Source organism: Phacochoerus africanus, chromosome 5 (assembly GCF_016906955.1).
Source record: "Phacochoerus africanus isolate WHEZ1 chromosome 5, ROS_Pafr_v1, whole genome shotgun sequence".
Classification (NCBI taxonomy): domain Eukaryota; kingdom Metazoa; phylum Chordata; class Mammalia; order Artiodactyla; family Suidae; genus Phacochoerus; species Phacochoerus africanus.
Genome location: NC_062548.1, coordinates 11098021 through 11110761, shown reverse-complemented (window position 1 = coordinate 11110761; position 12741 = coordinate 11098021). Strand labels below are relative to the sequence as shown.

At 60.7% G+C, this 12741-nt stretch overlaps 1 protein-coding gene across 1 annotated transcript in view; it reads left to right on the top strand.

Moving 5' to 3' along the window:
- SRRM3 (serine/arginine repetitive matrix 3) overlaps positions 1-12528 on the top strand; it is a 36077-nt gene extending 23549 nt beyond the window's left edge. Inside the window, 6 exon segments of the mRNA XM_047779819.1 lie at positions 8104-8465; positions 9029-9253; positions 9340-9477; positions 9858-9903; positions 9905-9937; positions 11143-12528. Coding sequence (XP_047635775.1) covers positions 8104-8465; positions 9029-9253; positions 9340-9477; positions 9858-9903; positions 9905-9937; positions 11143-11511 — 1173 coding nt within the window. The 3' untranslated portion in view covers positions 11512-12528.
- The last annotated feature ends 213 nt before the right edge of the window (positions 12529-12741 follow it).

The following is a 12741-nucleotide window of genomic DNA, read 5'->3' as shown; positions in this document are numbered from 1 at the left end:
ATGCAAAGTATCTCTCTGGGTTTTTTTTCTATCTTCTATGTTGTTCTAGAATTTTGCTTTTGTGCGTGTTACTGTGGGAACTCCTAATGCAGAGATGGTTTTTGAATCTCAAGTGAACATTAGTCATGTACATCTCTCTTTTTTTTTTTCCTTTGTAATCAGAATTTAAAAGGGAAGATAACTCTTTAAAAAAAAAAAAAAAAACAAGACTCCCACACTAAGGCTTCCGCCAAGTCTGCGGTAGCAGCCAGCCCCATCCTCAACCCCGGGGCATGAATGAAACTGCTTCAGCTTTTAGATTAACAGAAGGGGTGCAGGTGGTGGCTCCGTGTCTCAGCCTCTGAGGAACCTTGGAGAGAAGCTGGGACACCCAGGGAAGGGGAGAGGCATGTCCCAGTTCGCCCAGGTTGCTTCCCAGAGCAGTGAGCTCCCTGTATCTGGAATAAGACAGCTGGGCAAGACCGTTCAACCTGCTCAGCTCCATCCTGCCAGGCCTCAGATCCTTAGGCCCCAGAGGAGGGAGCTAATGACACCTGATAAAGTTTAATTCAGGAGTTCCCGTCGTGGCGCAGTGGTTAACGAATCCGACTAGGAACCATGAGGTTGCAGGTTCGGTCCCTGCCCTTGCTCAGTGGGTTAAGGATCCGGCGTTGCCGTGAGCTGTGGTGTAGGTTGCAGACGCGGCTCGGATCCTGCGTTGCTGTGGCTCTGGTGTAGGCCAGTGGCTACAGCTCCGATTTGACCCCCAGCCTGGGAACCTCCATATGCTGCGGGAGCAGCCCAAGAAATAGCAAAAAGACAAAAAAAAAAAAAAAAGTTTAATTCAGGTGAGAGCTTCAAAACCAGGCACTCCCAGGCAAGAGGAAAAAGTCCATCCTGGTCTTGAAACAGTCCAGCAGGGTGCTAGCTCCCAACTCGTCTTAGTTGTCCCATCCCAGTCCAGGGCTCAGCCCCAAAGGAATGTCTGGATCCTGCTGCTTACTGCTCTCTGGGGCTCAGAGAGGTCAAGTGACCAGCTCAAGGTCACACAGCTTTTTAGAGGTAGATCCAAAAGGAGACAGCAGCCCTCTAACCTCTAGACCCTCAGCCAGAGCCAAAATTTGGGAGGGCTGGCAAAAGAAAACACACTCTAGGAGGTCCCACTGTGGCTCAGCAGGTTAAGAACTGACATAGTGTCCAGGAAGGTATGGGTTCGCTCCCTGGCCTCCCTCAGTGGGTTAAGGATCTGGCGTTGCTGCAAGCTGCAGCATAGCTCACCAGTGCAGCTTGGATCCTGCATTGCTGTGGCTGTGGTGTAGACCAGCACTTGCAGCTCTGATTCAAGCCCTAGCCTAGAAACTTCCATGTGCCACTACTGCGGCCCTAAAAAGACAAAAAAAAAAAAAAAAAAAAAAGAGAGAGAGAGAGAGAAAAGAAAGAAAAGAAAAGGAAACACACTCCAGTGGGTGGAGTGTGGCCGCTCGTCATCTCGGCTCCTCCGTTCCCACTGGGACCCGGCTGGATGTCGGTGGCATGCTCCCAAGCCCTCTCAACTCTGACACGGGGCATGCCACACCAAGACCAGGGTGTGCGTGGGGCGGCACCCTCCCACATATGGAGAAATAAGTTGTGAGGCCCAGAGAGGAAAGGGAGTGGCTCGAAGTCACACGGTGTGGGTCGGAGAGTCAGATGACCTCGCAGGAGAGTCCTTCCATCCCGTCTCGCCTGAGGGCACCTGCCTCCCTCTACCCCCCCAGGACGCAGACCAGAGCTAGCTCTGCCCTCCCCAGTACACTGGCCAGAAAGCATGTGCAGGGTTTGCAGCCTTAGAAGTAGGGCCCCCTGCTCCTAGCATCCAAAGTGGCAAAGGAAGCGTCATTGTTTGGTGAGGGTGGCAGAGAAGGTTCATGAGCAAGGTGCCCAGGCTCTCTCTGGCCTCCACCTCTGACTCAGATCACCTAATGGGCAGCCCAAGGTGGCCCCAAGGAAGGTGCCCGTGGCTCTCCCTGACCTGCCTCACCCCAGCCAAGGAAAGTGCAGTGACGGCAGCTGGAGGGGGACGGTCAGGACAGGGAAGGGCGCCTTGGCGTTTCTTCCAAGATAAGCCGCGGAGACAGGGGGAATGCATTTTGCTAAAACGATGCTGAAGCCGGGAGCCAAGGCAGTTGCCCTGAAGCTGGGTCAGTCCTCCGAACTGACTCCGTGGTTGCCTTCCCTTTTAAATGCGAGATCCCCTTCGCCCCATCTGTCCACTCTGACTGGCCTTGTTTAAACGGCTTTCCTCTCTCTGTCTGGGTCCCCCTTCCCCTTCTCTGTCCCTCTCTGTGTCTGCCTGTCTCTCTCGCTGTGTCTCTGTGTCTCTTCCTCTCCCTCTCTCTCCCCTGCCATGGGTGGGCCTCTCTGCCCATGCTGCCAGCCTGCCCTTCACCCACCCTGTGGTTCTGCTGCCATCAGCTGCTTCCTGCATGCCCTCTGGAGGTCAAGGTTTTCTGTTGTTTAAAGAGTTAAGGAAAGGTTGGTTTCTGGAGCCTGTGGGTTTAAAAAAAAAAAAGCCAACTGGCTGGGCAGGAGCCCCTCCCATCCCTGGGGCTAGACTGAAAGCTGCCCTGTGCCAAAAGAAGGGGAGCACAGCTCAGAGTCCCTGTCTCCCCCAGTTCTGCATTCGCAATGCGGAGACCTTCTTTTCTTTTTCATTATTGCATTCCTGTCCCTGATCACTGAGAAGGTAGGTACCCGGCTCCGCTGTGCGCCCGCTCCCATCTCCAGATAAGCCCCACCACTCTGCTTGGTTTGAATGTGGTTTTCTTTCTCTCTCAAGCTCTTGATCTCGCTCTGGTTGGTTTTCTCCCCCTCCCTTTTCTTTCTTTCTTTTAGTGACTACTCATTTGTAACTTGCATTTTCTCCAAATGAGCTACAAAGCTGTGTTTCCTGGTTTGTCGTTTAGTTTTCTTGACTTTTCCCCGACAACTTTTCTGGTTCATTCGTCCCTCCTTTCCCACCCTCCCGGCTCCTTCTTCCTCTCCATCCCTGCCCCCTCCCCCAAGCCTTCCTCTCGTCCCCCCTCTTTCTCATTTTGTTGTTCGAATGCATTTCTGTGTGGTTCAGCATTCCAAGTGTGTGTCCCTTCCTGAACTGTGTATGCTGCAGTTGAGCCAATTTGACTTCTGTTCTTGGGAGTAGCTGCGAAGCCCCTCACCCTTCACCCCCGCCTCGGGCAATCAGCAGTGGTGGAGGGGCCTGCGCTGGGCCTCTCAGCCTCCAGATTCTGGAAGAAGTTCTGGCTGAGGTCGGGCCTGAGGAAAGAGCCCTGTGCCACCCTCCAGGGCCTGCTGGGCTCCCACAGTCCAGCCCTGGTGGCAGGTGGAGCTTTTGGTGGGAGCTCCAGACTCTGGGGCAGCCCCTGGCACCAGGCGCAACCTCACAGCTCCATCTTTTGGGCATAATGGTAGTCGAACTTCAGGGGTGATGTGAGCTGGCCAGGAACAGGTGCTGGACTAGGTGGTCTACTCAGCAAAGTCTCCGTAGGGCAGTTGAGAGACAGAGGGGGACATTCACCTCACCTGCCTCCTGTCTGGACCACAACCCAACCCAGAGAGGGGCTCCCTCAGCCCCCCAACATCCTTCCATCTTCCACATCTGAGCTTCATGTGGTCCCTTAGGGCAGATGATCCAGAAGAGAGAATCAGTCGTGGCCAGTGTCCCCAAGATGCTGAACCTGGGACTTGCGACTCCCAGCCCAGTGCTCCTCCAGCTACCCTGAGGGTTCAGGCAGGAGCAGATCATCTGGGACCCCCTCCTCCTATTCCTGCCTTTTAAGCCATTTCCCGCCCCACCTGGGAGCCGCTGCAGAAGCAGGACATCCCGCCCTCAGGAGGCCCCGGTGAGCCTCCTTCCTCAGCTCTGAAAAGAGAAAGCCCAGCCAGTCATCCTCCCTCCCCCCCCGTGCTGGCCACAGGGCAGGTCCTGGGGCGCTGCCCGCAGAGATCCCTCAGACCTGGGGGTGCGGGAGGGCCCCCTTGACATTGCTTAGGGAGGGGAAGGCGCTGCCGATGGAGGAGGCTCTGTCCCAGCCTGATGGGGGTGGGGGTAGAGGCCCCACCTTCAAGAAATACCTGATGTGACCAGGGTCCCTGAAATGGGATTTTTAATGCTGAGTTAGAGGGGTACTTGCTCCAGATGCTTGCTTGTTCCTGTCCTTAAAGATACCAGGTTTGGACAAGCACACTGTCCCTGCTACTTTTGTTGTCTTTCCCCTCAAAAACATTTTATGTAAGCAAAAGAAAACAGGTGGCACCAAGAAGCAGAAGGGCTCCTGGGAGCAGGGCTGGGAGTCAGACAAGGTCACTCTGTCCCTCACTCCTCCACGCACACACGAGGAGAGCATGAGCTGGCGCTCCTCCGGGCCCCCGCTGGGTGTCCGTGCCCGGGGAGAGACAGGCAGACCTGGGTTCACAGCTCCCACCTGCCAGGCTGGAGGGCTGACAGGGATCTCTCAAAACGATGAGAAGGGGAAGAGTGGAACAGTGGATGGGGAGCGAGCTCCTGTGGGTCACTGTGGCCCCAGCCCTGGCACGGTCCACACTGAAGGAAGGAACAGGGCCTGTATGATCACAGAGGAGCCTGTTTGACTCAGGGTGAGCATCAGGAGAGGCTTCCTGGAGGTGGTGACCTTGAGCGAGGGGAGAGGGCGGGCAACAGCCATCAGCTAGGCTGGGAGGGGTACTGGGGGGCAGAGGCAAGCGGGGCAGGAGTCACCAACAGCAGGCTTCACGTGGTCCCCGGCCACCGTGGTCCTGTCCCTCTGTGAAGTTCCACGGTGTCTGGACTGGGATCTCCCTCAATTCCTGGGAAGAATGAGACCCAAGCTGAGGATGAGGCTCACCCTCTGGCAGGATCATGGAGACCATTTCTCCAGGACTTAGGGACGGATGGGTGGATAAGGGTGATACCCAGGGAGCTGGTATCTGCCACCCTACCCAGCACAGCCTTCCTCCCATCCCCCTCCGTCCTGGCTCATGGGAGATTTCCCCACGGGGCCCCAGGCCTTCCTGCTCTGCTCTGACCCCATTCATCTGTGAGGGGACCATGAGTCAGGTGTCCTCTGCACAGACCCTCGCAATCCCTGTACAAAGACCCAGTTATCCCCATTTTACCAACGGTCTCAGAGCTGGTGACTTCCTTACGGTCTCACAGCAAACTCATATGCAGGGTGTTCCACTTTGCCAATTACTAGCAGCCGGGGCTCTAGCAGCCATGTGGCTTGAAGGTGATGAGAGGGAAGTGGGGAAGAACTTGGACTTGAAGACATGCCCGGCAGGAAGCATCCAGGTCAGCACAGGGGGACCGGCGCAGCTGCTTGGACCTCAGTGGGTGGGGACAGCCACGTGAAGGGCATGGGTACCCACCCAACCAGTCGGGAGCGTTGTTTCGAACACTCTCAGTCCACTCCTGGCCCCACAGGGGGAAGCAGAGAGGGCCCCGCCGTGCCTGTGGGAAGGACCATCGTGACCCTCGGTCTTCTTCCTCCACTGCCGCCCTCTTCCCTAGATTCAGAGCTAGTTATCTCCGACCTGGATTCTGAGCTGGCGCCAGGATTCACATCCAGGTCCTGATTCCCGAGTTTGGTGTACTGCCCTCGTGCCTCGCTGCCCCTGACCACAGGGGCAGGCAAAGGCTTCGCAAAGGCAGGGTCCGGCATCTCCTTAGGGATGGGTTACTAGCGCTGGCTCCTGAGGCGCCCTTTCCCCCAGCTGGTGTCTGTTCCCTTTACACTCTTTGACAAGCCGGGGGACAGGAAAGACACTAGAAAACTGAGGATCCTGGAGACTTCTTTCTCATTTGCCTCCTCTGTAGGAAAAAGGATGCTGGATGACAGAACCTAGTTCTGGGGGCTTGGGAGCTGCGAGGCACTGGCCACACGCTGGGGTACTAGGGGAGCCAAGAATGAATTGCCATTTCAGAGGGGCCATGAGTGAGCAGCCCAGCTTCCGTCTCTCCTAGCTGAAGTGAGCTGGTGACCAGAAGGGTCAGAGTCACTCAAAGGGGCACCTTGGCACCCAGTGTCATCCTCTGCCCCAAACCAAAGGCTCTCCCAGGTCCTCATGGCCCATTTGGCTCAGGACAGCTGCTCTCACCGCTACGGCTGGTGTGCATTGGCTGCTGCAGCCGCCAATCATAAATTAGCTGTGCCCTGCCCCCAGTGGGGCTGACATTTTGGTTCAGCTCACGCCCAGGCTGGATCCGGGCTTGATCAGCGAGACCTTGACATCACCCCTCCCGCTGCAGGAAGCACCCCTGAGCCATGCCAAGGAAGCCACACTCCTTCCAGCCCCTGGCAGCAAGGTGTCCTGAGGCGTGGCAGCTGGCGTGGCAGCTGAAGAGCCTGCCAAGAGAACTTGGCCTTGCCCCTGCCCCTTTCCTAGGACTCCCTGGTTTGGCCCTGGTCCTCGTAAGGGCACTTCTTCCTTCCTCAGCTAACTGCATTGAGACGCTACCAGAGGCCAAGTTCTGTGATCAAAACAGGTTATCGAGCTGACTCCAACACCAAGCAGGCCCTGGAAGTGCTCAGTGTCAAACTAGTCCTGGTGATTGGGAGTGGGGAGGGTGGGGGACAGACTTCCAGGCAGGCGGTTGTTACTGGATGGAAGCCCAGGGACGGGAGGATGGGTCAGTTCCGCGGAGGGAGCGGGTGGAAAGGGTGGTCAGGGGCTGCGCAGAGAATCCTGGAATATTTGCTCTAGAAGGGACAGCAGGAAGCAAAGCCTGACCCTCCCATTTTGTGGATGGGGAAACTGAGGCCCAGAATGGGGAAGTGACTTGGCTAGGGTCACCCATGAGATAGTGGCAGGCTCTCAGAACCCTGGTTCCTGGCCAGGGCCCTTTTGACAGTACCAAGTGCCCTTTCTGGTTTTCTGTATCCCAGTCCTTGTGTCCTGACTCCACTTTTGGAAAAACATTCGACATCTCTATCCAGCGGTCACCCAAGAGGTGCCTGCTCAGGCCCGAGGAGCCGGGCACTGCCAATCCTTCCTCCAGAGGCGGTGTGGCCTCCTCTAGGCCTAGAATGGGGTGGTTGCGTTTCTCTCTCTCTCTCTCTATCTCTCTTGCGTTTTTGTGAATCTAATGATGAACTTACGCTACCACACTTTTCCCTTCTCTTACACATCTTACCTACTAAAGGAGGAAGTGCCACTTTATTGGTAAGTGGACGTTAACCAAGAGGGACTTAAAAAATCAGAACTTAAAAAAAAAAAAAGAAAAGAAAAAGAAAAAGAAAAGAGAGAAACAGAAAGACAGTCGGGTGCTACTGACAGCTCCACAGGTCTCTGCAGGGCCGGAAAACAAAGAAAGAAAAAATGTTACCAGAAAAATGTCAGTTCCCCAGGAGTTCAGACATTGTTTTTGATTTTGGTATCTAATGACATTTGTGGATTTTGTTTTTTATTTCTGTTTTTCCTCCCTTTCTTCGGTTCAGTTTTGAGTTCAGTTGTCCCGCCCCCCCGCCCCACCCCCATCTGTGTGCCGTGTGCCCCCTCCATGCCCTCACCCACCCCCACGCGCTGGGGGGCCTGGCCTGGCGGGCTGGCCCTGGCCTGGCCTTCCGGCGCCAGCCCGCTCTCTTCTCTCTGCCGGGATCCTCTGTCCCGTCGAGGGGGGCAATGCCAGCCCCCCGTGCCCTTCCTGGATCCCCTCCCCGTCCGTCCCCGGCCCCACCGCTCCGTCCCTCTTGTGTTTTGCATGCCGAGAACCTTGCATGAGCTGCACTGTTGAGGCCAGAAGGTGGACACTCAGGAGAGGCAGAGGCAGGGCAGGCGCGGGGAACCGTGTGTGCGATGCTCCGGGACTGGCAGCCCCCGGCCTGGGCCCGGTGAAAGCCCCCTCTCCTTCTCTCCCCCCGCCCCGCCCGCCCGCCCGCTCTCTCCCCCTCGGTCTCCCGCTCCTTCTCTGGCTCTGTCCTCTCTGGCTCTCCTCTTTCCCTCCGTCTCCGCTGTCTCTCTCTGCTTCTCTAACCTCTCCCGGTCTCTTGCCTCTCTGCTCTGCCTCTGCCTCTCCCCCCGCCGCTGTCGCCCTCTCCGTCCCCCTCTCCACCCCCTCCGTGCCCTCTCTGCCTCTCTCCCCGTCAGAAGCCCAGCTCGCCCTCGCCCAGGGCCCGCGACCAGGCGGAAGCCGGCGCAGCCACGCCGCCCGCGCGGGGGAAGGAGAGCCCGAGCCCGCGCTCGGCGCCGTCGTCGCAGGGCAGAGGAGGCCGCGCGGCGGGCGGGGCGGCCAGGCGCCGGCGGCGGCGGCGGCGGCGGCGGCGGAGACGCTCGCGATCCTCGGCGTCCGCGCCTCGCCGTAGGGGCCGCCGGCGCGCCCGGCCCGCGCCGCCCCGGGGCTCGTCGCGCTCGCTCAGCAGGGCCCGCTCCAGCAGCGACTCGGGCGGCGGCCCCCCAGGCCCCGGGCCCGAGCCCGGCTCCGAGCGAGGCCACGGCGGGCACGGTAAACGGTGAGCGGGCTCGCCCCTGGGACCCGCTCGCGGCTCCCTCCCCGCACTGAGTACCCGCCCCCCAACACCCTTCCCCGCACCCATCGCTCTCCCCTCACTTGTCATTCTCCCGCCCCCGCCCCCGCCCCCGCACAGGGCTCCCCGTCGCTGATCCTTCTCGCCCCTGCAGATCTCTCCCCCACTGCCCCCGCTAAGATCCAGATCCTTCTCCCACAACCGAGCACCCTCCTCTCTCACTTATCCCCCACCCCAGTGATCACCCTCCCCCGACAGCCTCTTCCTCACGGATTCCTCTCCCCTTACCGGAGCCCCCTTCCCTCCACTGGGAACCTCTCCCCGACCCAACACGCGACAGCCCCCTCCCCATCTCTCACCCTTCCCCTCCGCGATCCACCGCCCCATAGAACCCCTTGCCCTCCCGAGCCGCTCCCCCTCCGCGGAGCCCACTCACTCTCTCCCCACGTGAGCCCTTCCCTGTCACCCGGGCTCCCCCCGCCCCTCCCCTCCACCGGGACCACTTTCTCCCAGCTGATCACCCCCCTGTCGCCGTGCCCCTCCTCCAGGGCCAAGGAGCGGCCCCCGCGCGCCCGGGCAGCCAGCACCTCCCCGTCCCCGGGCGCGCACGGCAGGCACGGCGGCCCGGAGGGGAAGAGCTCGTCGCGCAGCCCCGGCCCGCACCCGCGCTCCTGGAGCTCCAGCCGCTCGCCCTCCAAATCCCGCTCGCGCTCGGCCGAGAAGAGGGCTCGCAGCCCCAGCCGCTCGCCGTCGCCCAAGAAAGCCCTAGGCCGGTAAGTGCGGGCCCAGGGGTGGCGGCGGCGGGGGGACCCGCCTAGCCGGCCGGGCCGCGTCGCTCACCTCGGGCCGGGCCCCGCAGGGACAAGGACGGCGAGGGCCGCGCGAGGCACGCCGAGGCCGAGGCCGCCCGCGCCCGCCGCCGCTCCCGCAGCTACTCGCCCATCCGCAAGCGGCGCCGGGACTCGCCCAGCTTCATGGAGCCGCGGCGCATCACCAGGTATGGAGGGGCCGGGGCCGCGGGGACCTCGGGGGGTCCTGACCGACTGAACCTGGTGCGGGGAGGCGGGACGCTGAAGGAGAGGAGTCAGGGGTTCGGGGAAGTGGAGAGGGCGCTCAGCCTAGGACGGAGATGCTGGGGAGGGCTTGGAACCAGAAAGGCCGAGGTGCGGGGCTCACCGAGGGGAGGGACGCCTCCAGAAGGGAAGCGTCCTGAAGGCCATGGAGGGGAGGGCCCGCTACTTGAGTCTGGGTCCCGCAGCAGGCAAGGAGTTCAGCTCTGGAAGATTCCAGCCATCCCACTTGGAGCCCCTCCCTCCTCCTTCCCTCCCCCACATTCATTTTCTGGCAATGATGTCTCCTTTTCTCCTTCATCTCAAGGTCCAGCCTGCTGAGTGGCCTGTGGCCAGCCTGGGGGCCAGGTGGACCCCCTCTCCACAGGCTGCAGGGGAGATGCCCATGTGAGCTGACTGGCTCTCTTCAGCTGTCTGTCTGTCTGCCTCTCCTTTTCTCACTAACCTCTCTGCTCACTTCCCAGCCCCCTGGGGAATTTGGAGGAGGGGGCAGTCCCGGCCCTGGGGCAGCTGTGGGAGGAACCCGTCTCTCCCACTTCGCCCACACCCACACAGTCTGCCAGGACTGCAGGATCTGGGCCTGGGTGCCCAGCTGAGATGATGGTCTGCAGGTGTGGAAGGCACCCTGGAGCCCTAGACCCCTGGCCCGGGGTCGAGGGCCACAGGCAAAATTCTGAGCCCGGTTCTGCACCAGCCTGGCTGGGCAGCCTCGGGAGAGCAACATGCTCCTGTGGGTCCCAGTTCTCACTTCCAAACAACGAGCAGGGCTCGTTGAGTGTCTGCTTCTCAAACCAGCCCTTACTAATCCTCGGTGACCCAGATCTCTGTGAGGGAAGAGGGCACTGTCTTCCGCCTCAGCCCAGAGCTAGAAGCCGGACTGCCGGCCTTGGGACCCCCGGCCGACACCCTCCCCCACAGGGGCCTCCACCCCTCCCACCTGGCTCCTCCCAGGCTGCCTCCTCCTCCTCCCACTAACAGACACCTGTTTTCTTCCTCAGAATTAACCCCACGCGGTGGGGCCTCGTCGCCCCCTTAACTCTCTTTTCTTTGCTCTGGGACACAGTCTCCTGGCTTCAAACTAACTCCAGGCCGGCGGGAGGTAGCTGAGTAAGGCGTGGGGGCCAGTGGGACCGGGCTGGCCTTGGGCATGAGCACAGTGGCCAGGGGGCACCCCCTGTTCCCTCTGAGCAACCTGAAAACCAAAAGCCTTGAATCTGTGGGGAGCACAGAAGCGGGGCTGGGCACAGAAGCCGCTGCTTAGCCTGGCTGATGTGAGTTGTCTCTAAGTTTCACTTATTCAACAGATATTTACTGAGCAGCTACTCAGTCCAAGGAGAAACTTGGTCCCCTTTGCCTGCAGGCCAGGGAGGAAAAACAAAGTGATCAACACGAAACTGGCCAGTGACCACTGCGTGTCCAGTCCAACTGCGGCAGGGAGGAAGGGGGGAGAATTTCAAGGCCAAGGCTCAGGGGAACTGAGGTGGGGAAGCCCTGGCCACTGCTGGGGAGGGGCTCAGGGCCTGAGTGAGGGCCCCGGCCTGGCAGAGCTCAGGGCCCTGGATGGCCTATAATCGGCTTTTCCCTCCCGGCAGTGCCCGAAAGCGTCCCATCCCCTACTACCGGCCCAGCCCCTCGTCCTCCTCCAGCTGCCTGAGCAGCGACTACTCAAGCCGGAGCCCCAGCCGCAGCCCCAGCCCCAGCCACAGCCACGGAAGCTACAGCAGCCGCAGTCGGACCCGCAGCCGCTCGCGCAGCCCCTCCCGGACCCCCAGTCCCAGCTACCACAGCCGGAGCAGCTCAGAGAGCGGGGGCTTCTGAGCCCAGCAGACCCAGCTTCGTGCCCCCTGGCACAGGGAGAGGCGAGGGGTCAGGCCCCAGGACCCATGGGGGGGGCCTGCACCCCACTGCTACAAAGAGGTCCCATGTCCAGGAAAGGAGGAGCTGGAGTCTGCTGCTTCTAGAGGGTCCCCACCCCCTCCTCCTGCCTGCCCACCGCGTCCAGGGAACAAAGAGCCGTCTGAACACAGGGACCACCCTGCGCCCCTTCCTGCTTGATGCCACCTCACCAGGCTGGTGACCTCAGCTCAGCCTCCCTGCCCCTCCATAGGACCCTCAGATCCTCTACATCACTGGGCAGACATGGAGGTGGGACCGCAAGCAGGAGCTAAGTTAGAAGGAAGAATGGCCTCGGCACATCGCCAGCCAGGCTGGGGAACCACCTTCTGAGCTGGCCGCGGGAGGACGCCGGCTGAGGGGTGGAGGCCGGCCGCCGCGGCCTCCCCAGACCCCTCTCTGGGCCCAGGAGTGCCCGGGACCAGGGGGGCCTCTAAGCCCCAGCCTGAGGGGCCGGGGGACTCACCCTTGGTCCCGCCTCTCCAGGCCAGGCTCTCCTCTCCAGCCCTCACCCCAGGCCCTGCCTTGGGCCGAGGCCACTCCAGCCAGCCTCCTGCATGACCAGAGGCGGGACCACCACAGCTGCATCTGACCCCAAGATCAAAAGGAGTTCGGGTCAGAAGGTGGAAGAGAGAAGGGGTAGATGGAGGAGGAGCCTGTAAACAGCGCCAATGACTAAGCAAACCCTGGAGTCCCCTCCGGGGCGGCCCAGCGGCTGCGAGGTGGGCAGATGACCACAGAATAGGATGCCTCGCGCTTTGGGGCCTGCCCGGCAGCACTTCCTCCTCCCTCCCCCAGAGGGGTGCTACAGCCCTTCCCAGAAAGGGCAGATTCTAGACCGAGGGCCTTGGCCTGGGGCGCAGATGGGGAAGCAGTGGCCCCAGCCCTCTTCTGCTGCTCCCAGCCCCCTCCTCCTGGGGCCCTCAGGGATCTCACGAAGTCTTCCTTGGCCCAACAGGGCAGATGCCCTGGGCTCCGGTGGGGGGGGGTCTGGGGTCTGGTCCGGGTTCCCCCTCTCTCAATTTCCCCCTCCCTCTCCGCGGTGCGGATAAAAATTGGATCTAATAAAACACTTGGTGCCCGGATGGCAGGTGGTGAGACCAGGCCTCTGTGGGTTTGGGGAGTGCGGGGCGGGGGGAGGCAGGGAGTCCTGGGGTCCTTTCCTCTGAGAAGTGAGAGGGGCTCAGACTCCTCAGGACCCTAGGCAAGAGCTGGCACCGAGGAACAAGGGCCCAGCACTTCCACCCCTGCCTCTATGCATGAGTCTGCAGGGTCTGCCGCTGGATGACTCGGAGAAA